Source organism: Euphorbia lathyris, chromosome 3, assembly GCF_963576675.1.
Source record: "Euphorbia lathyris chromosome 3, ddEupLath1.1, whole genome shotgun sequence".
Classification (NCBI taxonomy): domain Eukaryota; kingdom Viridiplantae; phylum Streptophyta; class Magnoliopsida; order Malpighiales; family Euphorbiaceae; genus Euphorbia; species Euphorbia lathyris.
In genome coordinates, this window is record NC_088912.1 from 71,752,097 (window position 1) to 71,774,644 (window position 22,548).

The 22,548-nt window shown below is 37.6% G+C and overlaps 1 protein-coding gene across 1 annotated transcript; it reads left to right on the forward strand.

Annotated features, from left to right (window-relative positions):
- Positions 1 to 16,961: 16,961 nt before the first annotated feature.
- Positions 16,962 to 21,127, forward strand: LOC136222171 (plastidic ATP/ADP-transporter). The gene is made up of 5 exons (XM_066009682.1): positions 16,962 to 18,043; positions 19,346 to 19,600; positions 19,771 to 19,914; positions 20,012 to 20,359; positions 20,483 to 21,127. Exons 1-5 carry the CDS (start codon positions 17,291 to 17,293, stop codon positions 20,843 to 20,845), a joined length of 1,863 nt encoding a protein of 620 aa, XP_065865754.1. The 5' UTR covers positions 16,962 to 17,290; the 3' UTR covers positions 20,846 to 21,127.
- Positions 21,128 to 22,548: the final 1,421 nt, after the last annotated feature.

Sequence of the window (22,548 nt, forward strand, 5' to 3'; positions counted from 1 at the left end):
CTTAGTATCAAAGGAAGAAAATTCCTGGCTATGGCACAGGAGACTTGGTCATGTAAGCATGGACCTCCTGGCCAAACTAGCAAGAAAGCAATTGGTTGAGGGACTGCCTGAACTTAAATTTCAAAAAGATCAATTATGCCACGATTGCCAAGCTGGAAAACAAACCAAACAATCTTTTCATAGCAAAAATATCATCTCAACTAAACGTCCGTTAGAGGTACTACACTTGGATCTCTTCGGTCCAGTCCAGCCGCTGAGTCTGGGTGGAAGAAGATCTTCCTTGGTCATTGTAGATGACTTCTCTCGGTATACATGGGTTATCTTGCTGACCAGCAAGGATGAGACCTTTGAGACATTTTCAAATTTAGTAAGAAAAATTGAAAATGAAAAAGACCTAAAATTAGCTCACATCCGTAGTGATAACGGTGGAGAATTCAAAAACCAAAAGTTCATTGAATTCTGTGAAGCCAGCGGCATTGACCACAAATTTTTCTGCTCCTAGAACACCTCAGCAAAATGGGGTTGTAGAAAGGAAGAACAGAACTCTGGTTAAAATAGCCAGGACAATGCTGGATGAGCATAGGCTTCCAAAGTATTTTTGGGGAGAGGCTGTTAACACAACATGCTATATTCTTAATAGGGCTCTAGTTAGACCTATATTAAAGAAAACCCCCTGTGAACTTTGGAAAGGACGAAAGCCCAATATTGGATACTTTCGTGCCTTTGGCTGTAGATGTTTTATTTTAAATACCAAAGATAGCTTAGCAAAGTTTGATTCAAAAGCCGATGAGGCTATCTTTTTGGGCTACTCAACAAACAGCATAGCATACAGAGTTTTTAATAAGCGAACTCAAGTTTTAGAAGAGTCAGTACATGTAGAGTTCGACAAAGCTGACCCTGCAGGTAGATACCAACCGCTGACCGAAGATGATCCACACTTAGTAACCACCGCTGACCAAGAACCAGCTACTGAGTCATTCACGAAAAGGCTGACCAAGAGTAAGAGTGAACCTAAGATTACTTTTACTGACCCATCTACTTCTGCAGAGATTGTTGAAACAGAGACAGCACAAGACATAAATCTACCTAAAGAGATAAGGATTCCAAGAGGGCACTCAGAAAGTGCAATCCTTGATTCTGCTGGGAATACCCTAATGACGAGGAATCAACTCAGGAAGTACCTCAGCAATGTTGCTTTCATCTCAGTACAAGAACCGAAGAATTTCGCTGAAGCTGAGTACGATGAATTTTGGATGATCGCAATGCAAGAGGAGCTCGATCAATTTAGAAGAAACGACGTATGGGAGTTAGTGCCTCATCCAAAGAGTCAAAAGACCATCGGAACAAGATGGGTCTTCAGGAACAAGATGGATGAACAAGGAAACGTAGTCAGGAACAAAGCAAGGCTTGTAGCTCAGGGCTACAGTCAGCAAGAAGGTATTGACTACGGTGAGACCTTTGCCCCAGTGGCAAGGCTAGAGGCAATTAGAATTCTATGTGCATATGCATCTTACATGAACTTTAAATTATTCCAAATGGATGTCAAAAGTGCATTTCTTAATGAAGTTATAAACGAGGAGGTTTATGTAAATCAACCTCCAGGTTTTGAGGACCCTAAGTTCCCAAACCATGTTTACAAACTCAAAAAGGCTCTGTACGGCCTCAAGCAAGCACCACGTGCTTGGTATGAGAGGCTGACCAGTTTCCTGCTGACTAGAAATTATGTCAGGGGCAAAGCTGATACAACCTTATTCATTAAGAGAAAGGGTAAAGATACCCTGCTGGCCCAAATTTATGTTGATGATATAATATTTGGTGCAACTAACGAATCAATGTGCAAGGAGTTTAGCAAACAAATGCAGACTGAGTTTGAAATGTCCATGATGGGAGAACTCAACTTCTTCCCCGGTCTTCAAATTAAACAAGGAAAGAATGGCATCTTCATCAGTCAAGCCAAATACGCCAAGGAAATATTTAAGAAATATGACTTGGAAAATTGCAAGCCAATATCCACTCCTATGGGCACTGACACTGTCCTCTGCGCTGACGAGAATGGTAAGTCAGTAGACAGCAAATTATATCGAGGTATGATAGGCTCTCTACTTTACTTAACAGCCAGTAGACCGGACATTCAGTTTTCAGTATGCTACTGTGCTAGATATCAATCTAACCCTAAGGAATCTCATTACATTGCTGTAAAAAGAATCCTTAGATATTTGCAAAGCTCAGTGAACGCAGGTCTATGGTATCCAAATACACATGATTTTACACTTATCAGATACACTGACGCTGACTATGGACGGGATAAGCTAGAACGTAAAAGCACCTCTGGAGGATGTCACTTCTTAGGAAGCTGTCTTGTATCCTGGTTCAGCAAAAAGCAGGCGTCAGTAGCCTTGTCCACCACTGAAGCTGAGTACATTGCTGCTGGTCATTGTGTTGCTCAAGTCCTATGGATTAAGCAACAGCTTGAAGACTATGGTGTTCAAACGAAGACAATTGAAGTCAAATGTGACAACAAAAGTGCAATTGATCTTTCAAAAAACCCAATTCAACACAGCAGAATGAAGCATGTCAGCATCAGACATCACTTCATTAGAGACCATGTACTCAAGGGTGAGATCAAGCTGACTTTTGTCCCAACGGACGAACAGCTTGCGGATATCTTCACGAAGCCACTGGCCCGTGAGCAGTTCAGCATACTGAGAGAAGCAATTGGTATGTTTAATCCTCTTCAGTAAATTCCTGTGCTAAATGAATTTGAATGCTGAGTGAATTACTATGCTGAATGATTGATTGTTTGCTGAGCAACTCATCGAAACTGATTGAACATCAAATACTGAGTAACTTGCACACTGAGTAAATTAGTTTAAAATTAAACTTAAAAATCATCCGAAAATGCAAAACTGACCTCTCAGAATATCAAACGCTTGACATTCTAAATGCTGAGTGTTAGATCCGTTAGCATAAATGCAATAAGCACGCGTATAGCCCTAGGATGACTTATTCGCCGTATGTGTCATAAATGCCAGGATCTTTTTCGGTACACAATCCCAAGGCAAAACTGACACATGGATTTGATTAAATCCACACCGCTCATTCCATCTATAAATAATGGGTAATTTCCCATCGTTTATTCTTTACGCTTAATCAAATTCTAAGGCAAAGAAACTCTCTCTCTCAAGATCCTTCTAAATCTTCCCCATCCTCGAAAATGACTAAGGTTTCTTACAATACCTCCGGTGCCGGCCACCAAAAGTCCAACTCCGATGAACCCACTGGAAATCCTCCTACGCCGAGCAAGGAAAAAACTGGCCAAACCTCTGGTCAAGGAAAGACTGTGAAAGTTCGCACCTACTCCAAAGTTTTTGAGAACGTACGAGAATGGAAAGTTGAGCCCTCCAGATGGGTCTCAGAACACTTCGTACAGAACGAACAACCCTTTTGCGAATGGATTTCACAAAACGGCTGGACTGAGCTATTTTCGGTTAGGGATGAAACCTATCCTGACCTAGTGAGGGAGTTTTACCACAACCTCAATGTTGCCAATGACAACACTGACTACCTGTGCACTGAGGTGAAAGGCAAAACCATCTTCATCAACCCTCTCTACATAGGAAATCTTCTCAAGCTAAAGACTGAGGGAGCAAGGCTGAGAAGATCGGGAGATCAGGACAAAACCAACTATGTACACAACTTTTGCAAACCTGAGGGTCACTCAGGAGAAGTGTCAGCTTCATCAATGGGTCTGCACCATAAGATGGCTCACTACTTGCTGACCTACTTCATCTACCCGAAGATCAACTGCACTACATCAGCAACAAATTTCGAGCAGTGCTTCATATGGCACATGCTGACGTACACTCCCATCAACATGTCGGTCTTCCTCGTTGCTGGTTTCCTTCGAAGCACTGGCACGATGCGGCTTGGATCACTCATCACTCGAATCCTCATTGACCATAAGATTTATCTTGAAGGTGAGGAGAAAAATCGAGGATCTGAGATAACAGCTGCCTCGCTGAGGGCATTGAAGTTTGGACAGCCCTTGAAGAAAGGCAAAGTTGCTGCTGCTGCTGGCCAAGCTGAGGAAACTGCTGAGCCAAAGAAAGGGCGAAGGACTAAGGCCCCAGCTTCTCGCAAGAGGAAATCTGCTGAGACTCCTTCTAAAAATGTTGAGTCTCCAGCAAAGAGGCAGAAGTCAGCTGGTAAGTCAGCTGAGAAAAGAAGCAGGCAAGGTGAGCCTGGAACTGAGGAAGCTACTGAGCAACCTCAGAAGAAGCAGAAGTCTTCAACACTGGCTCCACTGAACGCCATACCTACTGATTTCATTGTACCGGGTGACTCTCACTTCACCCAGTGTCAAGGTACAGAAGCTGAGCATGATGAACATGAGGTTCAACTAGATGATCACTTCATCTCTCAAGTTGAGGAAGAACTTGACGGTGACAGTACCAAAGAAGAAGAGGAAGAAGCCAGCGGTCAGGATGACGCTGAGGACTCTGAGGAAATAGCCAGTGAGATTGAGGCTGAGGATGCTGATACTGGGTTAGCTGCTGGTGTTGAGCAAGTACTTGACCACCACACTGTTGATCAAGTTGAAGAGCAAGCTGACCAGCCTCATACTGAGCAACAAGAATCTTCCCCTTCTCACTCAGGAGAACCTGATCATACTGTCACTCCACCTCGTAGAAGGCGAAAGTTGGTCAAGGCCAGTGAGAAGCTAATCAGTGAACCTCCTGTGCAACTACCAACTCTTCCTGACTTTGTCGTCTCCAAGACAACTAAGGACCCTTCTACCGTCCAACTCAAGTTTTTCAAACGCCAATCCACCTCCACTACATCGGTGTCATTAGAAAAACAAGCCTCTGTTTCTTCTCAACAGGAACATGCCGACCCCAATGCTTCTGCAACATCAACCAGTCAGGTTGAGCCGTCTACTGTTCATGCTATTTCCTCAAGCATGGTGCTGACTCCACACACCTCTGCCGTCAGCACAGACAGTATTCGCATTGCAACTTCTCAAACTCAACTCTCTACCGATCAATCAACTGTTCCTACAACTCAAGTGCAGGTTGAGCATACTATTCCAGTCACTGACCAGGTTACTCCTCTCACTCCTTTCACTCCTCCTCCTACCGGTCATACTGATGTACCTGAAGGATCCCAAAGCTATCTGAATGCCACTGAGTCTGGCAAAAAGATCATTGACTCAGTGCAAGCTTTAATCAGAGACCTTCAATACTCCACTCCTCCTGCTGTTGGATCTTCAATTCTTGAGACCACCCAGCTTTCCCAGGTCACTCAGCTTCTCACAAAGTTAAGGGACTCAAGGATCTGCTGAATGTCGTCTTATCCTTCCAAGCCCAGCAAGCTAAGCAGGATTCAATTGCCAAGTTGGCTGAGATCCAGCTGACAACTGTGCAACACCTGAACTCTCTTCATCAACAAGTCTAGAAATTATCAGCTGTGAACACTGACTATGCCACTTCATCTGAACTCAAAATGCTCTTTGCTCAGCTTCATACTGAACAACTTAAGACCAACGAGAAAATGGTGTCATACAGCCAGTGCTCAGTAGAGCAAATTGGTGAGGCTATAAGGTTGCTTAATCTGAATAAGCAAGAGATGGATACTGACGCAATGAAGCAGAATGAGATGATGACTCTCGCACAACAGACCTTCAATCACATTCGTCATAACAACATCCAACGTCAGTATTACGACACAGCTCTCTTAAAAACCTTCCACCAAATCTTTGCTGGCCTTACTGAAGCTCTTATCTGGCAAGGCAAAGCTCTAGCATTCAGTGTCAATATGCTCAGTGCTACTGATCTCAAAGTACCCGACGAGGTCTCAGCTGATGGAGTTGCCATTTTTGATGGCGTAAATGAAAGCGCTAAGATGCTTAAGGAGCTATCCCAAGAACTGACTCGCGCTGTATTAACTGATGCTTTCAGACTCCCTGAAGTTGACAAAACGGGGGAGAAAGAACATGCAGCTCGAGCTCAGCATGAGCGAAGTCAGGCATCGCAACACAAGAAAAAGAAATAGATAGGCTAGCTCAGTATAGGTTAAGACAGTTGTAATCTATTTGCCTTATCTATATATATGTTGCTGTGTAATCACTGACTTCTATCTATATATCATATTTGCATCAAATATTCAAATCTTGAGTTATGATATATGTTATTAAATACTGAGTCATTATGTATCTTCCATTAAATCAGCTATGTTTAATACTTGTAACATTTATTGACTAAATGATATGCTGATAACATGTTTGACATTGACCTATGTGTTTGTAAAACATTCTGATAAGAACTCATTGAACAACAAATTACTCAGCGCGCTCTATATGACTAAACCTTTCGCTTAATACCGAGTAAATAGAATATGTTGATATAGCTGACCTATATCTGAAAACTGACCTTAGACTTACTCACTTAAACCTTTAAATGTTTTGAGTAAAACTAAGTCAGTAGCTCAACCCTTACGGGGGAGTTTGCTAAATTATACTAGGTCAACTATCATGGGGGAGCTCATACTGAGTTTCTCGCTGAATAGTTTTGCCAACATCAAAATGGGGGAGTTTGTTGAAACACATTTCCACATAATTTTGATTTGACAAAATTGTTTAAGTATAATTTAAAATGCATATTCTAAACACACTAAGTTTAAATGCTTTGATTTATTCTACTAATGTGTTTGTTCAATGTTGAGTTAAAACTGTTATAAGACATAAGGGTTAAAAGGCCCAAGCCCAATACGGAAGCCAAGGCCTAAGTCAAACAACTCAGTACAACTCGGCCCGCGTATGTCAAGACGTTGCCGTTTTGAACAAAACGCAACTCAGCAAACGGAAGGATCTAGAAGACCTTCGGGAACAACTTCAGGATGAAGCTGCTGAGTAGTCTCGACAAAGCATACAAGACAGCAGCTGGCAAAGCAAAACTTCCAGACAAAGTATTTCCCTTTTGGGCAAAGTTCAGACGACACAGTATGCTGTCCAGTTGACTTTACCATAAAAGGAGAGACAGTCTGCTGAGCTGACCGAGGACAGAAGATACACAATTCTGATTGGCCGAGAGCTCTGAGCAAGTCAGGATGACAACGACATATAGCCGTTTCCCTCCAATGGTTATTTCGAAATTCGAAATGACCAATGCCCAGACGTCTCTATAAATAGTGCCATCACAAGCTTTACTTAACACAGAACTTGATCAAGCCATTACGCTGACCAAATTTCTACAAGTTCTGCAAGCAAAGAAGCAAAGCAAATTCTTACACTACAATTCTTATATCTGTGTAAAAGTCTAGAGTGATTGTTTCAATCGTCTAAAGTGTCTTAGCAAATCTTTGTATAGGACAAAACTCTTATCATTTCTAGAGATAGAAAGGAGAGGCTAGTACTTGGTTTTAGTACTTAGTGAGAGATTAGGATTGAGTAGAGGTATAGAGGAAGGTACTCTTGTCATACTCAGTTGCTGATATTGTAAAAGGTTTGAGGCTCTACCTTTAAAGAGCTCAGTAGAGGATTCGAAATCTCGGAACGTGTTCCGGGGACAGGACGTAGGCTTAGAAGAAGCCGAACCTGGATAAATCTGCTGAGTGAAGTATTTCTTACCTTTGACTCCTTATTTATATTGCTTGCTTAAAATAACTAAAAACTGACCAAGTAAAGAGGTTAAGTTGAGTTGTGCGCGTTGAACGTCTGAGCTCAGGAATAGACTCTAAGTGCTATCCCCTGACTCAAGCTAAGAAACTGACCTAGTCACCAGTTGACTAAGCCAGTATCTTGCTGTTTACTCAGCGCCGCTGTTAAAACCTTTTTCCTTAGAAAAAGAAGTCTGCCCTAATTGCGAAAAAGTTTAAATAGTTCCTAACCCCCCCTTAGAACTATACTTGCAACCTTACAAGGGACCAACAAAGATTAGTTCCAAGGGGGGGGGGATAGGAACTATTTTAAATTTTTGTCCGTTAAGGCTGACTTCTTTTCCTTAAGAGAAGATTTACACAGCGGTGCTGAGTAGTTTAAGACCCAAGCTTAGTCAACTAGTGACTAAGTCTATTTCTTTTCTTGAGTCAGGAGATATCACTTGAGTCTATTCCTGAACTCAGCTTCTCAGTGCACTATACTCAGAGTGAGTCTGTTACTTAGTCAGTTTTATAGCAAGCAATTTATATAAAGGAGTTAAGGGTTAGAAATATGTTACTCAGCAGACGTATCCTGGTTCGGCCTCTCCGCCTACGTCCAGTCCCCGGAATTCCTTCCGCGCTTTTTGAATCCTCTACTGAGCTCTTTAAAGGTAGAGCACGAAACCTTTTACAACAGAAGCTGAATATACAAGAATACCTTCCTTTATTCCTTTACTCACTCCTATCTCTACTACTGAGTACTATACCGAGTACTCAGCTTCTCCTTTCTATACTTCTAGAAATGATAAGTGTTTGTCCTAAACAACAATTGCTAAGACACTTTAGATGAATAAAATCACTCTAGACTTTTACACAAGATTGGAATTGGTGTAAGATTTGCTTTGCTTTTCTCACAGAACTTCGAATATCAATTTGGTCAGCGTTTCGACTTGATTGAAGATCTGCGTCGAATGAAGCATTTGAGAGGCCTATTTATAGTGACACTTGAAGCACTGGTGATTTCGAATTTTGAAATAACCGTTGGAGGGAAACGGCTTCCTGTCGCTTTCACTCAGTACATGCTCAGCGTCCTTGGCCAATAGCATTCTTGTATCTTCTGTCTTCGGCAGTGCTCAACAGCTTTTCGTCAGACAAAACAGTATGTTTCCACATTTATAGTAAAGTCTTCCAGACAGCTTTCTGCGTCTTCTGAGCTTTACCCAAAGTAGAAATACTTTGTCTCTAACTTTGTTCAAGTCAACTGCTGGCTGGACTATCTTGTCGCTCAACTCAGCAACTTCATCTTGAAGTTATTTAGACGAAGGCTTCTCGATCCTTCTTCAAGCTGGGCTTGCATTTTACTCAGTACGGCTGCATTTTGGTCTTCTTGGGCCATGAGGCTATGATCCATTGAGTTGGGCTTGACTCTCTTTCATGGGCCTTGGGGCCATTTAACTTAATGTCTTATAAATCGAATAACTCAACATTGAACAAACACATTAGTGTGAATAAATCAAGGCATTTAAATTTAATGTGTTAGAATATTTTTTTTATCATTAATATGAATAATTTTGTCAAATCAAAATCATGTGGAAAGGTATTTCAACACATTCGTCCCTTAGTTGTAAGATTTCAATATTGGTTTGTTCTTCATCTCAATTCTATCAAATTACTTATTATAGTTCAATTCTCTTCATCCCGTACTTTCTATCACATTAAATCTTAATAGTAATTGATGAACATGAGCTCACTCTTCCTTCATCTTATCCCCAATCTGTGTTTTAGTTCCAACATGAACTAAACCACCGTTTGGCTGAGATTAAGGGTGAACTATGTTTAACAATTATGGCTTAAGTCAAGTTAATGTTTAATTTGTGTTGTGAAAAGAAATAAATCAAAAGATTTAGTTAGGAGACTTTGTCTATACTGAATAACCTAACCAAGTGATTAGTATAGGAGCTGGATTGTGTAGCCTAACCAAGCGATCAATCCAACCAAGCAAAGCTTAACTTTACCTATACCCTAACCGGATAGTGCAGCTTTGTAGTCTAGGTCACGGCTTAGCTTTAACTTTCATTAATATTCATGCTTCTTAGTAACTTAGAGATTTTGCCTAATCAAGCATCGGTCTAAGGAATTAGGAATAGAGTTGATAATCTTAGGTTGAGGTTATTTACTTCTTAAGAAAAGTTACCGTCTTTTAGGTTTAGTTCTTTGTCACATCACTACACGACTTGAAACCATATGAGATGATGAACATAGGGATCATGATATCTCAACATCTCATTCATTCATAGAATAAACCAATTATTAAATCATTGCTTTTTATATTAGTAGATTAATTAAAACAACCAACATCTTAATTAATTCATTAGTTAATATAGGATTTTAGTCGAATAAGGAATAGGAAACTAGTCTCTGTGGGATCAATACCATTCTTAGGAACATTTACTACTTAATAACGATAGAGTCCACTTGCTCTTAGGAGTTAGATAGTTTTTATCGCTGTCAGGAGTCAAGATAAAAGGCCCCTAATACACCCCCTTTGAAGGGGGTGTATTTCAAATCTAAATCCACTATCCTTTGGAGTTCCCAGCCAGACCTCTAATAGTAATAACAACTTATCTCATTATATATATATATATATATATATATATATATATATATATACACACACACACACACACACACACACACACACACACACTAATCAAACTATCTTCCTATTCTCATTTTTACTTCAGGACTAGGATCTATCATCTTAATGTGGCTCCTCAGTGGACGATTTCTCTTCCCCATCTCCTTTCTTGCCCTGCCTATCACACTGCCACGGTTAGATTTGCCACAATTTATCTATTTCTTTCATACACATTTAACCATGTTTAGGATCTAATTGATCTATGAATGTTCTAGTTGATGTGGCATATATATGCACTGCTAATATAGCCCCCATTGAGGAGTCATTTCCTGGGCAAGGACAAGTTGCTGAGCAATACCTCAGCAACAGGGCCGATTATGATTCAACTGTTAGGAGATGGACTAAATAGCATGCAAGGGGGGCATGAGGGAAAGCACTAAGCAGTTCCACACCTCGAAGATTAAGTTCCCCCTAGTTTTCAAATGTGTGTTGCTTAACTTTTTTTTTTGTCTAACTAGATAAGAAACTTTATGCTAAACAAACATTATAGTTGGAGGTTGAACAAGTGAAAATGGAGAACATGTTTATTTAGTTTATACATATATATGTAAGCTTAGTGAGTTCATGCTAATATAACTCAAATTTTGCAGCATACTTGTTTGTCTAATGCAAGTGAAACCAGATAATGATAATCAGCTAAATTGTTTGTCTAACTTATGCATATATGACTTCGTATAAATGGTGACCCTAAACTAGATTATGATAATCAGCTAGATCATGATAATAAGATAACAACAAATCACATATAAATGGTGACCCTAAACTACATGCTAAATGATCATTTAACATATAAGAGTATGGTATATGCAAGCTTGTTTGTGTGGCAGTGAACTGATCCACCCCTTTCTTTGAGCCAATAGCTACTTTCTAGTTTTGCTTTAGCGGACTAATTAAGAGTATGTTATATGCAAGCTTGTTTGTCTGATTAAGAGTATGGTATATGCAAACTTGTTTGTGCATATATGTCAAAAAAACATGAAAGCGTAATCAGTTCATACCAATATAGCTCACATTTGGCAGCATGCATGTTCATGCTTTATGCACATACATATTCACATATTCACACCAATTATTGTTTCATACATATTCATGCTTAATCAGTTAACATCAATCTTAATGGTAGATATGCAACCCGCATGTAGCAAAATTAAAAGAATTGAAAAGTGAATATGGTGATGAAGTTTATGATGCGGTCACCACAAGTTTGAAGGAAATTAATGAGTACAATCCAAGTGGAAGGTACATAGTAAAGGAGATTTGGAATTTCAAGTAGAACTGAAAGGCAACACTCAAGGAGATGGACAGAAAAGCAAGCAAACGGGGCATGATGTGCGAATATCATATAATGGGGGCATGATGTGCGAATAACATACAAGGGGGGCTGCATATGTATATTCAAGTCACACTAAAAAGACATCTAATCACTTTATTGTCTAACTTGTTCAAGTGAATGAAATAGATATGACCCTTTATTTAGTTGCAGCATATTTATTCAAGTGAATGAAATCGATATATGACCCTTTATTTAGTTGCAGCATACTTATTCAAGTGAATGAAACAAATATATGACCCTTTATTTAGTTGCAGCATACTTATTCAAGTGAATGAAACAGATACATGACCTTTTATTTAGTTGCAACATACATATTCAAGTGAATGAAATAGATATATCCCTTTACTATGCTTCATATATAACTATACTTCATACACAACCCTTCACTATATGACTATTCTTCATACACAACCCTTCACTACATATTCATGTCTGGTTAAGGTATATAAGTGAAATCAGTTCATATTATGAGTCATACACAACCCTTCACTACATGCTTCATACATGCAAGTTCAGTTCTTACATACTCATGTCTGATTAAGGTATACAAGCTTAATCAGTTCGTACCAATATAACTCACATATATAACTATGCTTCATACACAACTCTTCACTACATGTTTTATACATGCAAGTTCAGTTCTTACATATTCATGTCTGATTAAGGTATACAAGCTTAATTAGTCATATCGTACACATGCAAGCTTCATACACATACCCAATTTATGTCAAGCAAACATACAAACTTAGCCAGTTCATACCAATTTATTTAATTGCAGCATACTTATTCAAGCGATGAAACCAGATCATGATAATCAGCTAACTTGTTTTGTCTAACTTGTGCATATATGACTTCATACACAACCCTTTACTAGTCAGTTCATACCAATATTCATACAAGCTTATATACAAGCTTCATACACACACATATTCATATATGCTTACATACCAGCTTCAGGCACATACTCAATAAGATAACATTCAATCACATATATACACTTAATAAGTTAAAGAAATCTTCCCATGTTATAGGTATGAACTGATTGACCATCTCTTCAATCAATCTTCCCATGTACATAAATATTCTTACTATCACTGCAAATATTATTTTCAAATAAAAAGGGAATCAGATCAGTTCATAATCCCTATTGTTAATAATATTTGCAAAAAAAAAGAGTAAGATCTACGTATCTCAGCATCACCCACAATAGCATCACGAAGTATATTGTCCACTTGTAAGATAAAGACTCACAATTTTCATTAGTGGATCTCACAATGAATACAGTAAAATCAGAGTATCTAAGCGAGAGATCTAACCTTTTCAACAGTAAGACTGAAAATTAATAGATACTTATTCCAGTAGCTGAAATCCACATCCGCAAGAGTAAATCTGATGAGAAAAAGATAGATTAAGGAACAATGAAACTCTAATACATCGAGAAACAAAGTAAATATGACTTACCATTACTGTGTTTCGATCTCAGTCCTAGTGATTTGCATGTAGAAAGCAACCATGGAAATAGCCAAAGAGAGGGATGAGAGAGCTGAAGCCTGAGTTGAAGGCGAAACCTAATTTAGTCTCTAGGTTATGGTTTATATATGAGCTGAAATTTTAATCAAACATTTTGAACGCCTTAAATTTGGGATCCGTTTTACTTGGCTGCGTAAGTTAAATTTCATTTGTCGCTTTTTTTCTTCTTCTGAAAACCATGATAGTCATATATCACAAGTGTCATCTAATGGTTAAGTAACTTTTGAATTAAACACATGTTTTCTTTAGATGAAAGAATTGTGTCATCGTAATACCGCATGTGAATTGAGCGTGTTTACAGTTTAGCTTTCAGATGACATAATTTGAATATACTATCACGAAAAACAATCAGACGATACGAAAATAAATGTCTGTTATTGTTGTCTTGCGAACAGACTTTAGCAAGTGTACTAGATACAAGTAATAAAGTGATAAGTCAAGTATCGTCTCCACAGGGATTAATGACCAAATTTTACTAGAAAAACATTGCAGAACAGGGTGTTCGTGGTGTGTGAATTCTTTATATTAAGAGATATTGTGAATTGGTAACAAAGTAACTGATTCAACTTATGGAAAAGAGTAGTTGATAATGATAAAAAGGTAGAACATGCTAGGCACAACGGAACAAGTTACCCTAAGTCCCTAAACACCCTATTTATTCATGAATGACGCAAAGTGAAGTCAAGGTCTTTGCTTTAATGCTCACTTAAGTCAACTCTCGTGTGTTCTTAAGATTCTAAGACTTACTACAACCATAAGCGTCCCTAAGGTTGGTTCTTTCTTGCATTACGATTGAAACAACATTTCAATAAAGAAAACCCTTGATACAACCACCTAACATCTCTGCTTTGGGGCTGGATGTTTGATAAAAGGTTCGGTGTAGATGAAAGCAGTCTCCTATCATTCATCTAACACTAACGTTCATGCATGAGCAATGTAGTATAAAGCTTTAGCAAACACTTCATAAATTAACTACATTCATTCATAAATAAGGATTAGGAAACTTACATAACCGGCCCTAACTGGCCGAACCTATTCAAAATGACTACTCACTCATAGTGGCGAGTGAGCAATCTGCTGATACAAAGCTATAAAACTCCATCAATGGAGTTTTCTTCCTTGAGAGCTCTCCTCTCTGTCAAAGTGTCTATTTTTTGTTCAACAAAAAATAAAAATGATCCAAAGTAAGATACTCCTTTCCCCACTACGTCTATTTAAGGGGAAAGGCAAAGTCAACACGGTACGTAAAGTATCCGAGTAAAATATTACAAAATCAACCAAATTGTTTTCACTCAAGGGTCGAACTTTCATTTCATCATGCTACTTTTCTACTCTTATCCGCCTTTCTGCCTGCTACTCCTGCCGCACATGCCTTCCGTCCTGTCGCTGTCCATCATCAGAAATCCCAGCGTTAGACCGCTGGATCAAAGAATGGCTCAACTCCTCATGGTATGCGTGAAACAGGCTGCTTCCAGTCTGTTTGACTTAATCTTTTCATATCTGCATAAAAAAACCTATAAGACCTTCTTTCTTGTAATTTAGCTATAAAAACACCCTTAATAACATGTTAATTTGTAGTCAAATTCATGCCTAACAGTTATATATCTTGTGTCACGTGAAAGGGAAAATGACATAGTGCTACAATATTAAAAGACCATAAAAACTAGATCAAAAAATATTTTTTTTTTGTCTAGTGTTAATATTGGAGTTACTTCGATGAGGCATGATAGGAGCTTATAAAAAAACAATATATTAATTATTTTAAGGTTAATTACCTAATCAATTAATCACTATAACTCATAAAACTGTAACACAATAGCTTGAATTATAATTGAAAGAATCGAGCCTTTGCAACGCCGATAATTAATATTATTTGTTTGTTCAGTTTGCACATTAAAAGCTAGCTCAATGTGTATTTTCTTTCATCAATCTATGTTGATTATATTTTTTTTATCTAGTATTCATAAATATTTAATTATAACTAGTCAAAGTCTCACGCGTTGTGCAAAATATATAATAATATTTAATTAATTTAAAAATTGACAGTTTAAAATATCATTATATTGGTATGGATGCCAAAGACTTAGTGCAAAACTGATGCCTTAATTGTTCCCAACCGTGGATCGATCCGACTTCTAAGCTACCAAACCAATAGGAGGTTAGACCAATTAAGATAGACAAGAACATTCGGTATAAAAGATCCTCTTTATCTCTTACAAGTTCCATCTGAATTTCATATTTTTTGGCACGGATAGGGTTTGAGCCTCCTTTGTAGTTCACAATGTGTGGATGCTTGAATTTCTTAACAATGGGATGTAACAAAATATTCAAAGAGAAGATAAAGTATGTTTTCTCCAAGATAGAACGGTGCATATCAACTCCATATTGAGCCAATAGAAATTTCACTACCTAGTTGATATCAAGTGCACTTTAGGCTTGTGCCACCGAAATTTATTGAGGAGGGGGCCCATCATATATCCGATCGCTGGATAATATTAAGGAATTTGATAAAAAGGTCATTAGGATGTGAACTGCTTGGTGGTGCTGGGGTGACCATAGTATATGTGGCCTAAGTTTCCACTGATGCTTTAGTGTTTTTCTGAACTGTGCTTTGGGATAAAATGATTTTTTTTTATCAAAGGAGGAAGAGGTACGTTATCCCATCCCTTAGGTGTGTTGGTAAGGATGAAGGGAAATAATATTCTAGCGAAACTTGAAGTCGTAAATGACTTTGAGCTCCCCCCAAAGGTCTGAAATAAGTTGTCTGAAGTTACCGTACCATGGTAGTTAGGAAATTATGAGGAGTGCTCTTTATTATATTTATCTATGAGGATATTCTTGTGAATATGTTTGAGAAAGTGTTAGAATCTTCCAAACCTAAGGTATCTGCAACGCTTGTGAAGAATTGATCAACTGTTTTGCTAGTAGGAGGAACTCCGATGGTTTCTACGCTAGAGGTAACCCCAATTTACGTAGTTACAGACTTGATAAACTCATAATGGCTTATTAGATCCATACTTACCGTATCAACGATAACTTTGCAAAAAATTTACCTGGTCGAACTGAGCATTTCAATATAAAAAATCCAGATTATCCTGTAAAACAAAGAGAGAGGCCGCTAATGACCGAAAACTCTCCAATGCTAAGTAAATTATTACTTAAGGGTAACCTGAATAGCACGAGTATTTATTTTAGTCACGTGTGAATCATACTTCGAAGACTCTAGAGTTTTTATACAAGAGAATAAAAGTCCTATTTTAATGATGTTAAGTATTTTATCTATTTTTTTTTAACTTGGGAGAATTCCTCTTAGTTAGAAGTCAATTATGTTGTATCTCATGTATGCTAATTAGAATATTACTAAAAAATCTTCTTCAAAAGGGTTTTAGAAACACAATATCAAATATCTTTTTTTATTGAATGAAATTAGAAAAGGCCACAACCAGCTCTAGACTCACAAGCAAAGCAAATGCATGAAAGGGCTCACCAATTCGCACTTGGCCACATTTTCATACCTTCCATTTTAATTGAGAAGAAAAGTGAAAATATCTCAAGGGCATTCAAGTCACAACCACAAAAACACCGAGGGCATTTTGGACTATGAGAAAAAGTGACGGCACATGAGATCCCTTTGGAGATACTTTTCCTCCCATTTGACTGTATCCACACCCAAACCTTCCTCCTTCTGTTGCTGATTTGCTTCCACCTCTCCTCATTAGGGCTACCATTTGTCATTTTCCTCAACAGATTGTATAATTCTAACTGTGAATTGCAGAACACCCATCAATTTATTTTCCTATTCATCAAACTGTGAAAATTAGAGAGATAAATCATAAGGGTTTAGCAAAGTTCAGTTCTTTTCTTTTCAAAGTTTTTATTTTTATCTAGGTTAATTTATACTATTTGAAAAATTGAGGGTTTTGGGGGGTTTGGTATAAAAGGGTATTTATTTATATTAGTCACAGATTCTTCTCTCTGAGAAAACAAACTCCTTTTACGCCACCTTATCTCTCTATCTATCTCGGTGGTTTCTCCCTCTCATGCTTTCCTATTGAAAACCCAGGATTTGATAGAGAGATAAGAAAAGGGGAGAAATGGAAGCTGTCTTACACGCCAAAGGCCTTTTTTCTCTACCTCCTAATCCTAAAGCCAGAGCTTCCCTATTTCCATCACAGGGTTTAAAGCAGAGACTTTTTTCTGCAAAACCAAAAAGCCTTTCTGGTTTATCTCTATCTTCTAATGGGTTTCCTCGATTACCAAGCGTTGTGTCAAAACCAAATGCTTTTCCCCCAAAAGATAGGAATTTGCATATTTGCAGGGCAGAGGCTGCGGCTGCTGCTGAAGGGTTTGGTGAAGTTGAGCAGCCTAAGTTCTTGGGTATTGAGCTAACTACTCTTAAAAAAATTATCCCTCTTGGTTTGATGTTCTTTTGTATTCTTTTTAATTACACAATTCTTAGAGATACAAAAGATGTATTAGTTGTGACTGCTAGAGGGAGCAGTGCTGAGATTATACCATTTCTGAAAACTTGGGTGAATTTGCCTTTGGCTATTGGGTTTATGTTGCTATACAATCAATTGTCTAATGTCTTGTCTAAGCAAGCTCTCTTTTATACCGTAATTGTTCCTTTTATTGCTTTCTTTGGGGCTTTTGGATTTCTCTTGTATCCTCTTAGCAATCATCTCCACCCTCAAGCATTTGCTGATAAGCTGCTCAATGTTCTTGGCCCAAGGTTTCTTGGTCCTATTGCAATTATGAGGATTTGGTCCTTCTGTTTGTTCTATGTTATGGCTGAATTGTGGGGAAGTGTGGTCATTTCAGTTCTCTTCTGGGGACTTGCTAATCAGGTATTCCATTATTTCATATGGATTCTGCTTATAATTCAAAATTCAACCGTTTTTGGTTATCTATTGAATGATTCTTCTATATAGTTTATATCGATTGTTATCTACTTGAGGCTAACGCTTATTCTTGTCCACTTGTCATATGATACTTCAATCTTATCGATATTGGTTTAACTGAATCTCTTTGAGGATTTAATATATTTGCAATTTTTTGTTAGTAATTTTTAATGGAATTGGATTCATATGTAATGAAAGAGATATGTTGGTTTTCTGCTATTTTGAAGTGGTATTTTCCTTGACTTTCTCATTTGGCTTTATTAAGAATGAAAAACATGTTAAGGTTATGAAAAAGGCAATACCAAATGCTGAAGTAACACTGATGTTAACATCTTCAGTTTAGAAGTTCATGCTTCTCCATGCCTCTGTGGGGCAGATAATGTGATTTTTCATCTGTGATTGGTTGTGGTCTAAAGCATTATCTTGATTAAATGATGCAAGATATTGTTGTGGAACGTAATACTTTTGCTGACGTAACTAAATTGGAAACTGCTTTAGAAATAAAATTTTTGTTTTCAGGCGCGTGAAGGTCCAATTTTTAGCTCCTCAAAATGCGGATAGTTTTTTACAATTATGTTGGAATAACTCACTACTATGTGTTTTGAACCATTCAGCATTATTATTTGCTAAATTTGTTCTAATAGTGTAATGAACTATATATTAATCATGTATAATTTTAAGGTGTACTTCATTCGCAGAAGTGGTAATTCCACTTTTATCGAAATTACTTATCTATATAAGTAATTATTGGCTTAATTTTGGTATAAGCTATCGATTTTTGTAGATTCATTTCGTACAAAGGGGTTGTAAATATGATTCCTTCTGCCTGTACAAGGTTTACAGTTTTCTTATGTGTCCACGTGTATCTTTAAATATCTAGTTTGTTGATTTGATTTGGACAAGAAATGCATGAGAGACTGCAAACTCCGGGGACCCAAATGTTATTTTAATGATTTTGATACGTTTAATGTTGGAGTGCGCAGGAAAATGTTTCTTTTTTTATAGTGAAAGTTTCATTTTTGCTGGTCTTTTTAGATGATGGACATCATATAGCTTTTTATTTCCAAAATTCAAAGTTTAAGTATTTCCTTTCTCAGCTGAGAATCTCTGTTTTCTAAATTTATCCTGCATTTCTGAATCATATGCCATTTGGATGAGTTTATATTTTCTTTTATGTAACCATACCATGATTGGAGTCTCGTGTTCTTTGTGAAAGCTGCTAATGAAGATGTGATTTTTTCTACTCAGATCACTACTGTGGATGAAGCCAAGAAATTCTATCCCATGTTCGGGCTTGGGGCAAATATTGCCCTAATTTTCTCTGGTAGAACAGTGAAGTATTTCTCTAATATGAGAAAGAGCTTGGGTCCTGGAGTTGATGGATGGGCCCTCTCACTCAAAGGAATGATGAGTATTGTGGTTCTGATGGGGCTCGCCATTTGTGGTTGTTACTGGTGGGTGAATAACTATGTGCCTGCCCCGACCGTTAGCAGGAAGAAGAAGGTAATCTTCTACACTGGCACTTATTTCATTGTGCTATTTGTAATCAAACCGAAGTAAACATTAACATATGCTTCGGCTACCTGCTTGTCTTGCTTCGTTTAAACCCGAAGCACTCTTTACCGTTGTGCAATCAGTTTTTTTTGACCCCGAGGAAAAAAATATTTGTGCAGCAAAAGCCAAAGATGGGTGCAATGGAGAGCATGAAATTCCTGATTTCTTCAAGATACATTAGAGATCTTGCCATGTTGGTTGTTGCATATGGTATTAGCATCAACTTGGTTGAGGTTACCTGGAAATCGAAGCTCAAAGCGCAGGTAAATTTAAATTGAAATTGAAAAGGGCTTATGTTTTTTGTATTCTTTCTTCCTGAGAATCATATTGTTGACTGTTATTTCTTATTATATTTTGCAGTTCCCGAGCCCGAATGAGTACTCCTCTTTTATGGGTGACTTTTCAACTGCAACCGGAGTAGCAACTTTCTTGATGATGCTTCTTAGCCAGTTTATATTTAACAAATATGGATGGGGAGTTGCAGCGAAAATCACGCCTACAGTCCTGCTTATAACCGGAGTGGGTTTCTTCTCTCTTATCTTGTTTGGGGCTCCTCTTTCACCTGCTCTTGCATCAATTGGGATGACTCCGCTTCTTGCTGCTGTATATGTGGGGGCTATGCAAAACATTTTCAGCAAGAGTGCGAAATACAGCTTGTTTGATCCTTGTAAAGAAATGGCTTATATTCCTTTGGATGAGGAGACCAAGGTTTGGACCCTTTACCTAACCCGAGAAACTGTTCTATTTTATATTTCAAACTCGATGGGAAAATTAAGCTTGTTCTGTGTTTAGAGTCTCGTGTTAACATTTCGTTTCTAACCAATGGTGTAGGTTAAAGGAAAGGCAGCTATCGATGTTGTCTGCAATCCGTTGGGAAAGTCTGGAGGAGCTCTCATTCAACAATTTATGATCCTGACATTTGGTTCACTTGCAAATTCGACTCCTTACCTTGGAGCAACGCTTCTGGTGATTGTGTTGGCATGGTTAGCTGCAGCCCAGTCTCTTGATAAACAGTTCACCGTTTTGAGCCAGGAAGACGAGCTGGAGAAGGAGTTGGAGAGAGCAGCTGTTAAGATCCCAGTTGTGTCCGAAGACAAAACTGGAAACGGTTATCTTCCAAGTGGGTCTGCATTCAACCCAGCAGCTGGTGATTCGAGCAGCAGTTCATCGGAAACATCTTCGCGAAAGCTCTAAAAATCTTGAATCCATGATGAGACGGTGACATAGTGGAAGAATAAGTGGACGAAATGAGAAGCAGACCATTAAAAGGAAGAAGTGTTGAATTTAGGATTTGATGTGATAGAAGAAATAATAGGGGAAATTGGTATGCATTCTACTGTTCTTTAAAAGTCCACTTTGACTCTGTTTATTTAGTTCATTTTTTAGTTTATGTGGCTTCTGTAAAACTAATATGGGGATAGATTTGAGTAGAAATTTGTTTTTTCTTATAATAATTTCAGGTAAGTTGTTTAGTTACATCTCAATTTAATTGGTTGTTTGCATATCTTAAGATAAGATTCACAAACAAGCTCATGCAAATGCTTATTATGTTTCAGAGAAAAATCAATTAATTTTTTTGGTTCATCGTACTCATAATGACATAATGAAATTTATAGTGTATATACCACTAACAAATTGCAAATGCATATCTTTTCTGACTAGGCATCTTGCTGCTGACTCTCGCAAGTCAACACCTCTCTTATCTCGCAACAACGTTCAATATCAGCTAATCCTAAAGCACCGCACTATGATATCCACCTCATGTGAATTTTACTAGCTATTGAATCTCTTGCGCAATCTTCACGTGTCCCAGTCAACACTTGCTCTGCTATTCACATCGTCCAAAATCATGTGTTTCATAAGTGCATTAAGCACATCAATATCGATTTCTATGTTATTTGAGGGCGAACTCAATCCAGCCTCATCCGTCTCATGCCAACCCCTTCTGCTCTGAAACTGATTGTCATATTTACCAAAGTTGAATACTTGCCTTAATTAAACTTTCCAAACTTAGCTTGTTTGATCCTTACGTGACCAAATTGAAGGGGTTAATAAGATAATTAGAAATCACTTGAAGCTTATCACATTTGAACGATTACCAAAATGCAACAATATTCTTTCTTATGTCATCGATCACTACCTTCACATTCTAACCAATAACCTTCTAGCAATTACACACCACCCAATGTAATCATTACAATTATTGGACTCTAGGCCTTGAATTAAAGGGCACAGGCCCAGGGCCCCTGATATTAGGGGCCCAAAACAATTACCTACTTGCTTTGCTTGCCTTTAATCTGTTTCAGTCAGTCTTCTGTTTGTGTTGTAAATATTAAATATTTAATTTAAATTATCAAGAACAGCTGCCATATATATAGTAGTATTTTTTTTGGTTTCGGAATAGTTGTGCATATTTCCTCCCTGCTCACAATTGTTTTTACAAATAAAATGGAAAAATCAGGATCTTATATTTACCTAATTTTTTTTTAATAAAGTTTCATTGTACTGATTTGTATATAATTAACTTCTGTAGTCTTAATTAATTAAGGAATAATAACAAATCTCTAAAATTTTATAAATGTGAAACAATTATTAAATTTGTAAATTTTTTAAATTTTTAACTAAAATTGAGGATTACACACAATTTATAAGTTTTCTAAAATTTTTATCCACTAATTTCTTAAGGACATGGAGCTGTTTTTATTTATTTATTAAAGATAAATTTTAAAGTATGATTCTAGTGGTTTAGAGTAATTTGGTGTTGTTAGCCCTTTAACTTTTTTATTTTAATAAAATTTGGGCTTAGATGTTTTGATAGATTCATTAACGAGTGTCAATCTAGTTGGGATGTCCGTCAAACTCATTTTCATCTAGTCTCCAGCTTATAATAAGAAAAA

Excerpts from the sequence above, each read along its gene's own strand:
- LOC136222171 (XM_066009682.1), top strand. The coding sequence starts at position 17,291 with ATGGAAGCTGTCTTACACGCCAAAGGCCTTTTTTCTCTACCTCCTAAT. Across the intron at positions 19,915-20,011 it reads AATCGAAGCTCAAAGCGCAG|TTCCCGAGCCCGAATGAGTA; the intron begins GTAAATTTAAAT and ends TATATTTTGCAG. Across the intron at positions 20,360-20,482 it reads CTTTGGATGAGGAGACCAAG|GTTAAAGGAAAGGCAGCTAT; the intron begins GTTTGGACCCTT and ends CCAATGGTGTAG.